The following is an 18024-nucleotide window of genomic DNA, read 5'->3' as shown; positions in this document are numbered from 1 at the left end:
TTTCATTTAAAATAAAATTATGGTGTATTTATAAAAAAAATATATATTGCAATTACAACCTTTTCGCATGGGCCTACTTCCGCTACTAAAATTATTCTAAATATTTTTATTAATATCTCTTTTAATATTTTGTAAGTAGGAAATTAGATTTATTTTCCTAAGTAGTACCCTCCCAAAGGGGTTGCTACATATTCAATCTTTATAAGACAGTGATTAATAAACAAAACAAGAAAAAATGGTTCCATCTCTGATGAAGATGTTGCTGAATTTGAGGTTATAAAATATTATTAAAATGGTTGGATTTTGGCGACAGCACTAACAGTGCAAAATTCAACAATTATTAATGAACGAATAGGCATTTTGCATCAGAAAACTTATGCATTCATCTTAGTTTCCCATGTTCTACTTTAGTCTTTTTATATTAATAGCTTTATTTAGTGTATTATTCCTCACATTTAGCTTATGCTTAATAACACACTTACTATGAGAATTGAAGCATCGTCTTTTTTTACAATTTAATCCATTCTAATAAGGAACAAACAAAATGTGTACATCGTATTACATTTACTTTTTACTTTTGTTGTTGTAGCTTCTATTAACCACAATCATTATATCTTTCTGTTAGACTTGCCTAATTTAGCTACGGACCTCCAAAATACAATACGAACACGCTCCTAAGCCCAAAATCACCCAACAAAGCTAACGAAACAGTTGGATTTCCATTCCAAGACCGTCTTCATATTTAAACATAATGTAGATTCCCTTTTGACCATGAAAGTTGTCTTCGGATGGTTTAAGGATGACGTCCTCAGACCATGATGTCATGTGCCCTGAATTGTTCGGTGAGGGATTCCCAGGCCATGAAATGGTGTTCTCGGGCCATGAAGTTTGAGTAAGGCACATGGTGCACATTGCGGCCCTCCAATTTGGGTTGTGACAAACTTGATATCGGAATAGGTTTGTCCTAGGAATGTGGTGTTGCAGACGACTCTTCATGTCCAATGGAGATAGAAAATATTGTTTAAAAAAGGTTCATGTTTAAAGTTGAGGTTAAGAGTTCTAACAATCAGAATAAAGATGTAGTCTTAAAAGTTGTTACGCTTACTGACGACGAGGAAATTATAAAGAAATATATTCCTTCTCCACAAGAAGAGACGTTCAAAGTATGTTTCTATACTCAAATTTTCTCAGTTTTCTTATTTGTGATTGCATTAAATTTTAATTATGATTCACATTTTTTTGTAAGATCCAGATTTCAATAACAATGAAGTCATTCATGAAGATAACGAAATCACGGTGATTTTACAACTCATTATAAATATTATTTTACATAATTCATTCTTTTAATTTAATGATTTGCAGGTTATAAAATAATAAAGCAACAAGAACTATAGATTAAGTATTGATTTTCACAAGTTTCTGTGTTTTAAAAATGTAGGATTCCACTGAAGATAATGAGTTGATCGACGTTGCAAATACACCTGCCAAGATAGGTTTATCTAATTTTGTATCAATGGTTGAAGAAGATTCGAATGCACAATTATCGGGGAATAAGATCAAAAGAGTATTTAAAAAGAAGAAAATAGCATAAGTTGTTTGCATATGTAACAACTGGAGAAACTAAGAATTGTCTGATTAGTTAGTTTATTAGTTTTATTAGTTATGAACAAGATGTTTGAATCATTTCATGTTTTTCTTTATATTGAACTTTTACTGTTTAGTTAGTTTGGTATTTCATTTGCTATGGACAAGATATTTGAATCAGTTCATGGTTCTTTCAGTTGTTAAAATTTTCCTATATAGATACGTAAGACAGTCCGCAGAGTTTTAAAGCTCCATTCATTTTTTTACTTAATTAGGCTATGAGCCAGTGTTGATTGTCTTTTTACCCATTTCACTGTTATGTTGGCTTTATATGTAGTCGATGAATTTTTTGCATTCTTTGTTGATATATTTCTCCATTAAGCTATCTATAATTGATATGAGAGTGAAGCTTTGATGTGCGACGAGCAATCTTGAATTAATGTGATTGTGAAATTATCTCATTTTGTTGATAGATATTTGCATTAAATCATTGATAGTTTGCATCTTCCTCCAGGGATGGATCATAAAGTTAGTTGAAGAAGATTTTAACTGCATGACTGAAGTACTTTCCATAAAGTGCTAAGCTTGCTGAAATATTAAAATTAATTCTACATGACTCGAAAGAAGGAAGAAATTTATTCTCTTCAAGACAGGTATATTTTCTTAGGTCTGGTGAGAGCGTTGGAGTCGTTACAATCAGTATTGATCTCAAGGCTGCTAGATCTAATTTGTACTTAGCAGTTTTAATTATTTTGCTATTACTTGATAGGACCATATTTTGTAAAATCAACTTAGAGTTAGAGATACTCTAAGTTGGCCATGACACCAAGTATTTGTCCTTTAATCACGTTTTTTGCTTTCTACAAATTGCAGAGTATTTATTGCAAACAAATACTATTCTTTCAGCGTTAGTCGATATCCTTGATGAAGAAATGATCGGAAAGACAATTGTAAATGTTGGATAATTTACTAGAAATTCGTCTTCTCCAGTAAATTACATCTATTCTTTGATATCGGATAGCCTCCATATGCCACTAGCAGCTTTTGTGGTTACAAGATTCAGAGCAGACTATACCCTTCATATGAAGTAGTTCTTATTCAATTTAACCCCCTGATAAGTGACCTTCTTGAAAACTTTACTGATGGTAATTCAAGTAAGTTGACTGATTTATTGATCAACTAATGTAGAGGCATACTCTAACTCCTTATGGATTAGAAAGAGTATTTTTTGGTCTCTTTTTTTTTTTTTGTCAGGTAGCTTATTGAAAGTTAGTGGCAAGCCGCTGGATAAATTAGCAAAGCTAAATGAGTTTGTTGATTTTTTGCCTTAAAAAGAAATTAATTTTTATTATTATTATTATTATTATTATTATTATTATTACTTATAACTCATAATGAGTAATAAATATTTTACTGATAAAAAAGAAGATCAAATATTTCATGTTGTTTAAAGAGCCACTTAGGATCGGTGGCCCTTGGCAATAATAAATATTTGTTTTTTTATTTTAATTGTTTTGGTTGCAATCGCTAAAACAAATCTGCAATATACATATGTTTTTATTATATCTTTTCGCTTTTTTTTTTGAATCGATCCGCGCATTGCGCAGGTACGCATACTAGTTTGAGTTAGAAGTGAATACGTTCGTACTTTCTCCCAAAAGTTACACATGCCAGTGCCACTGGTCATAACGAACGCTAAGACCTGGAACTAAATTGGACAATCGTGGGCATAAGATGATAGTCACAACTTGGTCTTAGACACTCGACCATTTAATCGAAAATACATCTCTAGTCTAGAAATTACGGATAAAAAAGGTAATTCGATGTATTAAAATTTTCCTTTACGCAGGGTTAGGGAAGGATCGATCGAATCGCATTAAATCTATTGTATGCAGTTTTACCTTGCACTTTTACAAGAAATTATTTTTACAGCTCAAATTAATGACCTCCTTATCACATAACGATAATCTTTAGGGGTTATTTGGTAGGAGGTATAAAAATAATACTAAATAGAGTATATTGGTAATGTTGGGATTAATTGTGCTGAAATTATTTCTTATCCACTGTTTGGTTTAGTGTATTAAAGCATTGCATAATTTCTAAAATAATTGATTGTTTACAAACAACAACAACAACAATAATGACCCAGTGAAATCCCACTAGTGGGGTCTGCGGAGGGTAGTGTGTATACAGACCTTATTCCTACCTTAAGAGGGTAGAGAGGCTGTTTCCGAAAGACCCTCAGCTCAACAAGACAAAAAGAAGGCGAAAAGAAGCAATCTATCAGTACCTTCAATAGAAACCATAGAACAAAGAACAGCATCACCAGAACCAGAAAATAAGTGAAAAGCAAAACAATAATCAGTAGATAAAACACATCAAAGAGGAACGAAAAAGTAGTGTGAACTCAACATAAACCACTAACAATCAAAGATCAAGTCCTAACAGACTAGCCTCACTCTGCGGCGCCGTAGAAATATTCTCAACTACCTCCTAACCTACAACCTTAATGCTCGATCTCCATAACTTCTTGTATAGGGCCATGTCCTCGGTAATCTGAAGCATCACCATGTCCTGTCTGATCACCTCTCTCCAATACTTCTTAGGCCGCCCTCTACCTCTCCTCATGCCCACCAAAGCCAGCCGCTCACACCTCCTCACCGGCGCATCTGGGCTTCTCCTCTGGACGTGCCCGAACCATCTGAGACTTGCTTCCCGCAACTTATCATCTATGGGGGCGACACCCACCTTCTCCCGAATAGCTTCATTCCTAATCTTATCCATTTTGGTGTGCCCGCACATTCACCTCAACATCCTCATTTCAGCTACTTTCATCTTTTGGATATGTGAGTTCTTAACTGGCCAGCACTTAGCCCTATACAACATGGCCGGTCTAACCACCGCTCTATTGATTGTTTACAAAATACCCTCTAAATTATTTAACTTTATACATTATTTTTATTGCAACAGTTTTATTACCTTCCATAATCTTTACTCTTTCTAAAGTCAACTTTTTTTTCTTACTCGAGAGCAAAATTAAAAGAGAAAACTGGTTGAAATATTAAAGTTAATAGAGAAGAAAAATTTAATTGCTATGACATATAGTAAAAAATACCAATTATTGACAAATAGGTAAATTTTAGCAAATAAAGAAAACTTCAGTTTATACTTTGAACGAATTCAAAATCAAATTTAATATTAAATATGATTTTTTTTATTATAGTAGAATGCTAAAGGAAAAAAATTAATTAAAATATAACAATATAAAGATATACAAAATATGGCGGAAAGCATTTGGAATAGGTTTTGAGGGATTTGAGGGCAATTATGTCTTTAACCAGACTTATGCATATATAATAACCTTGGTATTGCTAATATTATGATTTGCTATGCATTAACTATACATCGGATAATACCAAATAGGACGTATAACTAATGCTTGTATTAGTTATACGTAAATTTAAAAAGTGTATTAAACAATGTATTATTAATACACAAAGCTAATACATGTATTATTTTGTCTAATGCCCTCTACCAAACAACCTCTTACAGTTTGCCAATACTACCCTCCAAGAGACTACCATAGTTTGGTAAAATTTTGATTTTATCTTGACTGTGTTCTTGGTCATCAGCCGACTTACGCAAGGCTATCTTAAAAATCAAGAAGTGACAGCAAAAGTAAAAGTTAAAATCAGCATTTAGAGGCCAATAGCGAGGAAAGCTGGGGATGAATAGCTTTTAATTGTTCATCTCTATCAAACACTGACTCAACATTTGAAGCTGATCAAGACAGCAAATCCAAAGCTAATGAAGACAACTTAGGGATATTACAGTAGTGGCTGTAATGCATTAGGTTGAAAGGCCACAGCCGCATCACTGTGTCCATCTCACAAGGTTTTGATTGCGGCTTTACCTTTCACTGGGCCCAAAAGCCATGTGAATTGGGCCCAAAGTCTTAGCCCATTAAAACTTGTGGTTAAGGCGGATCTCAATCCAGCTGCACACCACATGGCAACAAGCCATTGGGTAGAATTTTTGTACACAACTCGTGTGAGTCAGCTTCTCAAATGACCGACTGAGTAACAGCCACGAGGTCTCGAAAATTCGTTTTGGGTTTATCCTAAAAACAGCGCATTTGAAGGTTTGAAAGAAAAAAAGTGATGTTGAAGTTGGCTAATTGTGCACAACAATAGTGTTTTGATGCTGACGTTTTCCCTGTGCATTAGGAATTGGTAACAAAAGCCCCACAAAAGGCACCACGTAGACATTAGTAATGGGTATATTGGGAATGTGCTCTCAGAATAATTTGCTTTGTAATTTAGGATGATGCAAAAATGTGCATTGCATTTGATTCTCCAATTTCTTCAATTCAAGAATGACAACTTCCAGAGTAACAATAATACAGCTCAAACTTTTTGGTAAGGACCATTTTACCTTTTTAATAGGCCTAATAACACAAATTTGAATTAAATAACTAATGGATTTCAACTATTGGATGCAAGGAAAATAAATCCAGTAAGTTACTACTCTCTCCGGTTCACAATAAGTGACCAATTTGCTTTTAGCATGCCCATTAAAAAAATACTAAATTCTATACAAAAATACCTACTATGACTAAACTACCCCTAATTAAACATTTAATGTGAGGACTAAGAATTTTTTTTAGGGATATGTACATAGGGGTTATTCTGTAAAAACAAATTGAATTCTTTCTTAATTACATAACTGGACACTTATTTTGAACTAAAATGAAAAAACAAGTTGGTCACTTATTGTGAACCGGAGGGAGTAACTTTTTGTTATGGTTGTCACATTCCATATATACCGCTTTAAATTTTAGTTCTTGGACCTTTATTTGTAATGTCTATGGGAAACAGTCTCTTTATCTTTATCGGGTAGGGTAAGGAATGCGTACACATTATTCTCCCCAAACCCCACTTATGAGATTAAATTGAGTTTGTCGTTTTATTTAGAATCTCAAGGTTCCCAACATAGAAATCCAATAGTTTTTTGGCTTGCAAATTAAATATTGTCATTTAAATGGAGAAAGTGGTTCCATCTAAGTATCTAGAAATTAACCAGACTCTATCATCAAAGGACGTGGTGCAGTGGATAAGATTGTTTTTCCCTTAATTAAAGGTCTCAGGTTCGAGCCTTGGTATGAAAAATCCTTGGTAACCGAATGAGGCTTACGCGGTACGAATCCAGATATAGTCGGGCTCCAATGTGGGTAATGGACAACAAGTGGGAAACCAGAAAAATAAAAAATAAATCAGACTCTACAAAACGCTCTCCATCTGGCAAAGGCTCAAGTAAAATTCAAAGCCAACAACAACAACAACCCAATATAATCTCACTTAGTGACATCAGTCGAGCATTACTCTTTGTTTTAACATATAATCTTACAAGCAGGGTACGAGAGAATAGAACAATGTGTCAGGTGAACAATGTGTCAAAGAGGAAATATTTTATTCTTGCTATGCCTTCTTTTGGCAACTCAAAAACAGCTTGTTAGCAAGGAGGGCAACCTATGCCAGGAGGAAAATGTAATATTACATTTATTTATTCTCTAATCTCATACAACATAAACTTATACTTAAGTTTGTATTCATTGTTACCAAAAAAAAAGGTAGTTACAACATTCTATATTATTGACTAAAAATTTCGAATTTTTCTGTATTTAACTTATATAAATCGGCAGTACACTTAACTTTTACATCATGCAGTGTATTTTAACGAATTATAGCAAGTTATTCGCTATTTTGCTTTATTTTCTAAATTCTCAGATGTAAGAGTTAATATGACTGTTACATGTTACAAATTTTTTCAGAATGATGATATTAAAAAAAGAAGAATTAACCCAAATAACCGTCCACTTAATTTTTTAAATTAAAAATAGTCGACGGGTGTATAATATATGTATAATTCATGTACAATATATATATATATATATATATATATATATATATATATATATATATATATATATATATATATGTTAGAAAATGTAAACATTGATTTTGGTTGATTATTTGTGTAACAATCCCTTAAAAAAATTCAATTAAACTCAACTCTTCTTGAAAGTTCCAAGTAGGGGTGTTCATAAAAATTCGAGAACCCGAATCAAACCGAAAACCAAACCAAACCGACAAAAAAAAATCGATACTTTTTGGTTTGGTTTTGGTTTTAAAATTTAAAAACCGATCAAATTTGGTTTGGTTTTGGTTTTAATTAAAAAAAAACGAACCAAACCGAATATAGGAGTAGCTATTTTAAATTTATTATTACACATATATATATGTATATTTTTATACAAAGTTTTAAAATTTTTATAGTAAATATTAATCGTTTGCACTTTTAGTACAATTCTTTAACTTTACATTCTAGTTTAATTGGTAGTTTTCTTTTGTTAAATGTAAGAATCTATTCCATGTTAAAAATAATATATTTTTAATTGAGTCCTTAAATTATTCATCACTATTTGATTCAATTATCATCAATATATCTTGGTAAATAATATATTTGTCAAAGGACAATTGATTTGATAGTGTTACGTTGAAAATGTGGTCGCCGAAATGTGTGTTTGGTAGTGTATGTCTTATATTTAGGAAAAAACCGATAAATAACCGAAAGAATCGAATAACCGACATAAACCGAATCGAGAAAAAACCGACATAATTGGTTTGGTTTGGTTCTAATATTTGAAAAACCGACTTACTTAGTTTGATTTCTTTTTAGGGAAAAACTGATCCAACCGAACCATGAACACCCCTAGTTCCAAGTAATGGTGGAGTCCCAGGCTGTACGAATGTAGGCATACACAGCTACAATGTATACATACAGTTACAGTAACACCTGATAATTAAATAATAGGAAGTGTGTCAGTAAGACTATAGACTCCCCTTAAATGGCAATCTCTTGGACAAAGCTCTCCCACCTCAATTGATTCCAAAAGCCAAAAGCCCCGTGGACCCACTTGTTTCAACCTCCTTGTTGCCTGTCCCCACCATCCGGCCCCACCAGAATCACCAGCCACCACAAGATAATGAAACAACTTTTCCTAGCCATTAACTTCATTCCACGTGCCGCCCGAGGATTCTCTTCCCACTTGGTAGTTGCCTACTGTTATTTTCCCTCCTTCCCCCTTCATATTTCACAGTGCCTCTTAAGTCCACAGCGTACCTGCTACAACTTCAGTACTCAGAAGTACAAAGTTATACAACAGAAAATAGAGAGCAACAACAAGAAAAAATAAGCCAAAAATTAGTTCAATGTTGAAAAAGGAGAACAGCAGCAACAACTGGGCAAGGGTGTGTGACACTTGCCGGTCTGCTGCATGTACCGTTTACTGCAGAGCGGATTCCGCCTATTTGTGTGCGGGCTGTGACGCCCGCATACATGCAGCAAACCTTGTGGCTTCACGTCATGAGCGCGTTTGGGTTTGCGAGGCCTGTGAGCGTGCTCCTGCAGCCTTTCTTTGCAAGGCGGATGCTGCCTCGCTTTGTGCCTCCTGCGACGCTGATATCCATTCTGCTAACCCCTTGGCACGCCGTCACCACCGTGTCCCAATTATCCCTATTCCAGGTAATGCCTTTAATTGAAGTCGAGCACAGATACAAAGATTTTCAAAAAACCTTATAATCCATAAAATTTAAATCCTAAATATGTTATGCAGGTACCCTGTATGGTCCTCCAGCTGTTGACACCCTTGGCGGTGGTACTTTGATGATTGGTGGCCCCGAGGGGGATGCAACGGAGGATGATAGGTTCTTGAGTTTGACTCAGGGTGCAGATGATACGACAATAGATGAAGAAGATGAAGATGAAGCAGCTTCATGGTTATTGCTGAATCCTCCTGTTAAGAACAACAACAAGAACATTAATAACAACAATAACAACCAAAGTAACTATGGGATGTTGTTTGGTGGGGAAGTAGTGGATGAATACTTGGATCTTGCGGAGTATGGAGGGGATAGTCAGTTTAATGATCAATACAGTGTTAATCAGCAGCAACAACATTACTCTGTTCCTCAGAAGAACTACGGAGGAGATAGCGTGGTGCCAGTTCAGGGCGGACATGGGAAATCTATGATTCTCTACCACCAACAGCAACAACAACACCACCAACAACAACAGCAAAATCACCACCTGAGTTTTCAGCTGGGAATGGAGTATGACAACTCTAACACAGGATATGGTTACCCTGCTTCTATGAGTCACAGTGTAAGTTTTCTTCACTATATTCATGTATCTCATTTCAGGCAATTAGATGCACTTTGATTAAATTCATGAGTTGTCTTACGGAGATACTACTAAATTTTCATAGTCAACTTTTTTAAGAGATTGTTTAGTGCTTCTGATTTATTCATGCTTTTTCAATAGAGGATTTTTCATTTTAGCTGCCCAACTTTTGCTACTGTAACTATCTTTTCTTATCTTAAACAGGCCACTAAAACTTTTGTACCATAAACCTTTAACAAAGATTCGCTGCTCTTTCAATAATCAGTTAAATTGTGCTGATATAAATTCTTTACATTGCCATTGTATAAAACTTACACTCTTATCTGTATGTATTATCAGGTTTCGATGTCGTCCATGGATGTTAGTGTTGTTCCAGAATCTGCACTTAGTGAAACTTCAAACTCCCACCCACGACCTCCAAAAGGGACCATTGACCTCTTCTCAGGCCCTCCGATTCAAATGCCTACCCAGCTTACTCCAATGGACAGGGAAGCCAGAGTCCTTAGATACAGAGAGAAGAAAAAGAACCGTAAATTTGAGAAAACCATAAGGTATGCTTCAAGGAAAGCGTACGCAGAAACAAGGCCAAGAATCAAAGGTCGATTCGCGAAAAGAACAGATGTAGAGGCTGAAGTAGACCAGATGTTCTCCACACAATTAATTGCAGATAGCAGTTATGGAATTGTCCCTTCATTCTGAATGCAGCAAAGAGAAGATCAACTACAAGTCCCTAAACCTAATATTAATATTGTACCTTACATCATTATCAATCTAACTAGCTATTGAATAATGAGAAATGTACTAAAGTAGTTTTCCACAGAGGATTTTGTTAAATTCTCTGCATTGTTGTATATGTAAAGAGAGATCTTCCTTGTAGACCGTGTTGCAGTCAATACGTGCAATTTTTCTGAGTAGAAAGTAAAGAAAAAGCCCCTCCAGTGTAAAAGATTGACCCAACAAGACAAAAAGTACTAGTTCTGCAACAAGAAAAGAATTGACTGCAGTATCACCAAGGAGCGGATGGAATAGATGAGATATTTGTCTCCCTAATCAGAGGTCTCGGGTTAATGGAAAACCTTTTGGTGAACCTACCCTGCACAAATTTAGATACCAGATGCCTAAAGGGAAAAAGAAAAAGGAAAAGAAGAATTGACTGCAGCTAACTTTTCCACATTAAGAAGAGTTCAGTGCAGCCACAAGTAATGGGAAAAACACAATTGCCAACAACCTCTGGATGCTCAGTGGCTGTGTGTGAAATTGTGAGCTGGTGCAATATCATTGAAGTTCAGTTCTACTTTCTGCTTTTTGCTTTCCACGGGGGTAATCTTTTCGTTGGAACTTACTCTTTTTGAATGACATATAATGTTTATCAATATCTGCTTTTGGTCCAGGGCCTCTCTCTCAACTAGTATTTGTCCCAGATTCTTCTTCAGTATAATGAATGTTCCATCACTGAAGATAAGGAATAAAAGGTCCATTTCTCCAAGAAAAGAAAGCACAAATAGGATAAATGGTACTCTATAAGCAAAATACTACGACAATCTTCAAATTTTTAGTTGTAATGAAAGAATCAAGGCACATGGTATCCCTAAAACAGCTAAAAAGCAGCTTCTAATCTGTAATCAGCAAGGAAATGGGTAATTTCCTCAAGAATTAGAAGAAGCACTTTAGTCAGTAGTGAAAGGAAAATTAAAGGCGAAGTAAGGGGAAGGACATGGATAGATGGATATAACTATGAATTAAGCTAATGAAAATCTCTAAGACCAATCATCTGTGTTTTCCCTTCACCTTAACTAAAACTTAAAAGTGGAAAGTGCATCAAGTCAATCAACTACTGAAGTGATCCTCCTATCTTGGGATCTAAACTGTTCTCCATTTCATCCATTTGATTAATTGTTTGTATATAATCAACTAAAAACACTTGGCAGTATTGACATTACTGGATTCCAATGGGCTCTAGTTCCTTCAATGCCAAGTGTAGTAAAGTGTTTTACAGAATGGTTTTGTCAAAAGCAAAAGGGAAGAAGTGTAACAAGTAGGGCTGTTCATTCGGATCGGATATCCGAAATCCGAACCGATCCATTCAATTTTGAATTTCGATTTTCGGATTGGATCGGATTTCGGATTATGTTTATTAAAATTTCGGATTTCGGATTGGTATATTTTAATCCAATCCAATCCGAAATCCGAAATTATTAGGACATGTATAAATACTACACTTTAATTTACATCAACCTCCAAGTTATTACCTTTACAATTGCTAGATTTAGCTATATTGGCACCATAGTACTCTCATAATTGCATAAACATGAATTTTTCTTAATGTATTGCCTATTTTACAAAGAAAATATACATATTAGTTTAACTTTGAGGCATAATAATACGATCCGATATCCGATCCGATCCAAACTTTAAAATTCGATCCGATCCGATATAATTCGGATCAGATTCGGATTGCATTTTCTATAATCCGAAATCCGAAATTCGAATCCGAAATATGCTAAATCCGATCCGATCCGATCCGTGCACAGCCCAGTAACAAGGTATGCTCGGGTTTAAAGCGCAAAGTACGATTAAAAAACACGTGTAAGTGAAGAAAGATGGAGATGAAAAAATAAAAATAGAAACAAACGCAGACAAGCAATTATATGAACAAATAAATTCAAAAACAAAGTGAAACATATATGAAGCATAAAGCATGTCAATCAAGTTCAAGATCATTTTAAATTTTTTATTCCTTTAAGTTTCTAATTCAATTTTATTGATTCATTTCTTTGATGAAGTATTTGGGGACTAATTTTTTCCACTAAATTTCTATTTCCCTATTTTTAATCACTAACATGTGTTCCATACTGTTTTCTTAATAAGTAGTACTATTTCACTTTGCGTTATAATTATTGCATAGTATTGCCCTCTTCAAAACAAAACTTACAGGTCTTATAAATTACTTAAACTTTTAAAAAGCAATTAGTTGGCAGTGTTTTGCTAGGCACACCCTTACACTTAAGCACTCGCTAAGCAATGTAAAGCACCCAGCCTGCTGTTTAGCCAAAAAAACGATTTCGGTCAAAGCTTTAATTTAGAAGAACTCAGGTTATAATCAAAAGAATATATGAAAGAAAGTAATTTGGCTAGCAATAAGATAATCAGAAGAAAAACAAGTAAATCGGTATATTCAGATAATATTTTGTGTCCCTATAATTGATCTGTTCTCTCCCTTTTATTGCTATTTTGGAGATATGCGTTTTGCCTTTGTCATGATAAGGCTATTATCGACAATTAAAAACATTAAATGCTACATTACATAATCATTGCATTTAATACAGATTCTCTAACGTTTTTAGTATTTAAGGCTCATTAATATACTGTATTTGTACTCCCATGTAGTGTCAGATTCATTCCCCTTGATTCTTAGACTTAAATAAGTAGGAGCGCTGAGTCTTTTGGATAAGCGCTCGTGCCTCTTCCTTTGCCTCTGCTCATATCTGTTGCAACTCGTGCCTCTTTGCCAGTTGTAACTCTTTGACCAGTCTATGTGTCATGACACGTCATCTTTACACCACTTTAATATGTAAACTCAATTTTTCCCAATACAGATAATCCCACATTTGCCATTTATTCATCGATTGAATATTTGGGAAGTGGATTTCATTAAAATGAGGATTTTTGTCACCATTAATGCTATGATAGAATCGATGCTTCAATTGTCACTTCCATTTAATGCTCTTCACACGTGTCACCTTTTCATTAGTTCTGCAGTTTTGCAGCACTTTTTAAGGCTTTTTCACGGTTTCACTATTCACGAAGCGTCAGTTATCATTATTATGGTCCTTCCATCATTGCACCTTTTCCTTTGGCGGTTACTTATCAGTATAAATATAACTTCCTTATTTGTCTTTACCACATAAAGTTTTCTGAACATCCAATTTTCTCAAATCTCTGTTTGCTTCTTCATCGTATCATCATGTCTTCATCAAACCCTAACCCTAGAAGGGTTACCATTGTTGATACCTTCCCTAATGCCCCCAATAGGAGCAGAAGAGGAGGTAGGCTCCGTAGTTTAGGATCTGCACGTGGTTCTTCTATTCCTTCATCTAGTTCTGGCCCTTCTTCTAGAACTAGAGGTTCTTTTTCACAAAGATCTTCTTCTAGGGGTAAAGAACCTTCTGAACCTCTTCATGAGCCTTCAGTAGAAGAGATAGTTCTTGCGGAACTGTCTTTTTATCATGACAGAGAGTCTCTTAGAAACCAAGTATCTTCTTTAGATCGTGTTGATATCTATCCCACTCAAATTACTGAAGGTTTGATTTCTATAGTTCGTAGAGACTGCCATTAGAGTCATGATTTTCCTATTATCATTCCTAATCCGAATCAAAAAATTACTTCCTACTTAACCGGATTTTCCTTTGTTTATACATACCCTTTCACTTTAGGATTTAAACCAGCTATTGACCCTGTTATCCTTGAGTTCTGTCGTTTCTTTGATGTTTGCTTGGGTCAAATTGGCCCAATAATATGGAGGGTTGTTGCCTGTTTGAGACATTTGACCAACATAGCCAGTGTGCCTTTTACTTTCCCACATCTGATCCACCTTTACTCCCCTAGACTCTTTCGCAATGGTGTTTTTACACTAGTAGCCAGGAGCAAAAGAGTTTTGGTGAGCCCTGAAGATGACAAAGACCGTGGCTGGTATGCCAGGTTTGTTGCTGCCCCCACTGTTGGTTTAGTGGGTGATGAGAACGTTCCCTTCCCTGAGAAGTGGAATTTTGCATGTGAGTCTTCTGACTTTCTCGTACCTTTTTCTTCAAGTTTGTTGATTTTTCTTCTAATTTTGCTTTTTTTTTCCCCAGCAACCATGAGAGTTGTGGAAGATGTTCCCAATTTCCGTGATTGGGTAGACAAGCTATTGAAGATTGCTCCAATGGATGGTAGATCTTGGAAGACCATTTCCCAACGATTTGGTTGGAAAGTAAAAACTTATGGCAAAAGCTTTTATTTTATTTTATCTTACATATATTTTTTATTTCTCTGCACTAATTTCAATCCTTCTTTCTATCAGGATTTGCTATTCGAGGAGCTACTGCCGAGGTGGTCGCGACTTCTCGTATCTTTTTGGAAAGGGCCCAAGAAATAATCTTGAGTTCTTCATCGAAGAGAAAAGCCATTGATGAACAAGATTCTGAAGAAGAGGAAGACGAGGGCTCTTTGGTAACAAGGCCACGGGCTCGACGACGCATCATTTCAGATGATGAAGAAGAAGCATCCCCCCGCCGTTCTATTCCCTTTACCGAGTCTGTTGAGGCCCCGGTAGTGATTCCTGACGATGATGTTGCTCCCGCTGCTGCTCATGACTCTGTTGAGCAGCTTTTTATCAGCGGGTTTGGTGGTGAAGGCTTAGGCCCAGTTTTTGATGAAGCACCTCTATCTTCTTTTTCTACACCCGTGTTTGTGACTCCTTCTTTGCAGATCTCGGTTGTTTCCATTCCTCTCCAGACTGTCTTTACTACTTCTACTGTTTTTACTTCTATTGTTCCTCCTTCAACAATTCCTCCCCCAATCATTCACCGTGCTGAAGTTGGCTCCTCAAGTAGGAGTGGTGCTATGAAGCAAGTTATCATTGAAGTCCCCGCTGAGGGCAATCTCTTAAGGAAATCAGGTCAAACAGATGTATGGCTAAAGCCCTTAATTGGACCAATTGAAAGAGCCAAGCTAGAGAGCCATAGCTCCTTGACTTTGATGAATGATATTGTGCACGCTTCTTTAAAGGTATTCCCCTTCTCTTTTTTCCTTTGCTGTGCTTTAAAATTTTTCTATCTTTGAGATTCTCATTTCCCTTCCTTTTTTTTATAGGCTAATCTTATCGGCACGGAGATGATGAAAAAGGTTGCCCTCTCAGACCAATTAGTGCGTGATTCTTAATTAGAGGCGTGCAATTGGAAGGAACAGTATGAAAGCCTTCAGATTGATGTGGAGTACTTAGAAGAAAGTAAGAGTATCTTGGAGCAGCAGGTACGGGCCTTGACTTCAGAGTTGGCAGTTGAAAAGGCTTCCTCAAGTCAAGCGGATAAAGAAAAGGCTCGTCTTGAAACCTCTTTCTCCGAGCTGCTGTCCAAGGCAAGTGAATAGATTAGAGAGTTGAAGGCTCTCTTGGGTGAGAACGAGGCTTATACTGGAGAGCTCGTGCAGAATTTGACTCAAGCACAAGAAGTCCTCTGAGCTTCTTCTGATAAGGTTTGTGCCTTGGAAAGTTCCCATGCTTCTCTTCAAGCTTCTTACACTTCTGCCTTGGCTGAAAATGAGAAATTAAAGAATGAAATTGCTGACTGGGAAAGGGATTATGAAATACTTGAGGATAAATCTTCCATTGAAGTGAGTTGGGCTTTTTTGAATTCTCGCCGTGATACCCTAGTTAAAGCTAGCCAAGAGACTTTTAACTTGGAATCTGAGTTAGCTAAAATCAATGAAACTATTAAGAAGGCTCAGCAAACTCAAGATTTTCCTTCTCCCGTAGCCGAAGCTTCCATGAATGTTGAAGTTGATACGGGTATCCCAACTCCTCCAAGCCCAGTTGAGACCGCTGCTGTAAACCAAGTTGAGCCTGCTGCTGTTGATGCACCTACTTCAGTTCCTACATCTTCTTAGTGATAAGTTTAAGTCATTTGAATTTCTTTGTGTTGTTTTATTTTTTGGGAAAATTGTGGTAAAACCCTTGGTCTCATTTGAGGGTTTATTTTGGAAATTCAAGTCCCCGGACCTTTCATGGGGCAATTTGTATAAACAATTCGCAGTTTATGACTAAGTTCGTACTTAGTCTTAAGCTTTTTAATATTAAGAAGTTTTCTCGTTACTATCTTGAACTTCCGTTTAGTTTATTCTTGCCTTTATTTCTAAGGACTTATAGAATAATTTGCATTTTTATTCTTTAAAAATGCTTCTATTAACTTCATGAATATTTACATTAATCATGAATTTTATAAAAGAGGGCCCTTTTATATTTGACACTTAACGAAGAAGACGTCTCAACTTCATAATGGTGTTAACATACGATAAAAGAAATAGGAATACACATGTTTCTTTGAAATAACTTTGAGAAGTTTTTATTTGAACTTTGTGTAGTTTTGAATAACACTTTACACGTATTTGAATTACATCTATAACTTTCTCGTAACTGTTTTTCTTGTAACAGATTTAAAAAAGAAAAATAAACACGAGGTTTTTATCTATAACCCATTTCAGTACATAGCCTTTACCCTAACTATGGTAAGGTAATAAATACGAGGTTTTTATCTATAACCCGTTTCAGTATATAGCCTTTACCCTAACTATGGTAAGGTTTTTCTTTGGTCTTAGCTCGTGACTTTGCTCTGCACTTGACTCATTCAATGAGTGAACTTTTCAGGGCTTGATCTTCTTTGCCTTCCTTATACACATGCCTTTACCCTAAATATGGTAAGGTAATAAACACGAGGTTTTTATCTATAACCTGTTTCAGTACATAGCCTTTACCCTAACTATGGTAAGGTTTTCTTTGGCCTTAGCTCGTGACTTTGCTCTGCACTTGACTCATTCAATGAGTGAACTTTTCAGGGCTTGATCTTCTTTGCCTTACTTATACATATGCCCGTGTATATTATGTAGTCCCCCAACTGTTTGAGCGTTGAAGTATGAAGCCTCGAGCACTTGATTGTTCCTCTTATTTGGTCTTTTCCCTGTAAAGGAAAGACATACGGGACTCAGAGGTACGATTATAGATGAAGACTGCTTAACCTGTTTGAATTTCTATCAGAATAATTGTAACCCTAGGCCAGGAAGTTTAATTTATTCCACGTGCCTTACAGGTCGCGACTCATCATTTAGTACGGGTTGACGTTTTGCCTATCGTCTAAAATCATTAGTAAAATTTTAACAATTCAAAAATTAAATTTTAAAATACGGATACCTGACCGTGGGTATTCTTCAGAAATAATATCTCTTCAGATGAACAATATTCCAATGTGACGGTAGTATCTTGCCATCCATTATTTCCAGCTCGTATGCTCATTTACCTGCAATATCATGAATTATATAGGGTCTTTCCCATGTTGGACTTAATTTTCCCGAGTTAGCTACCTTCGTAGATTGAAAAACCTTTTTGAGCACGAAGTCCCCAATTTTGAAGAATTTGAGGCGTGCTCTTCGGTTGTAGTATCGTTCTATGAC

General features: G+C 35.7%; 1 protein-coding gene across 1 annotated transcript; it reads left to right on the top strand.

Moving 5' to 3' along the window:
• The first annotated feature begins 8745 nt into the window (after nucleotides 1-8745).
• LOC104216943 (zinc finger protein CONSTANS-LIKE 2) lies at nucleotides 8746-10701 on the top strand. The gene is made up of 3 exons (XM_009767074.2): nucleotides 8746-9168; nucleotides 9260-9807; nucleotides 10165-10701. Exons 1-3 carry the CDS (start codon nucleotides 8856-8858, stop codon nucleotides 10522-10524), a joined length of 1221 nt encoding a protein of 406 aa, XP_009765376.1. The 5' UTR covers nucleotides 8746-8855; the 3' UTR covers nucleotides 10525-10701.
• The last annotated feature ends 7323 nt before the right edge of the window (nucleotides 10702-18024 follow it).

The sequence above is a fragment of the Nicotiana sylvestris genome, chromosome 2 (assembly GCF_000393655.2).
Source record: "Nicotiana sylvestris chromosome 2, ASM39365v2, whole genome shotgun sequence".
NCBI lineage: Eukaryota > Viridiplantae > Streptophyta > Magnoliopsida > Solanales > Solanaceae > Nicotiana > Nicotiana sylvestris.
The sequence above is the reverse complement of the archived record's forward strand: the minus strand, read 5'-3'. Positions and strand labels throughout refer to the sequence as shown.

Excerpts from the sequence above, each read along its gene's own strand:
- LOC104216943 (XM_009767074.2), top strand. The coding sequence starts at position 8,856 with ATGTTGAAAAAGGAGAACAGCAGCAACAACTGGGCAAGGGTGTGTGAC. Across the intron at positions 9,169-9,259 it reads CCCAATTATCCCTATTCCAG|GTACCCTGTATGGTCCTCCA; the intron begins GTAATGCCTTTA and ends TATGTTATGCAG. Across the intron at positions 9,808-10,164 it reads CTGCTTCTATGAGTCACAGT|GTTTCGATGTCGTCCATGGA; the intron begins GTAAGTTTTCTT and ends ATGTATTATCAG.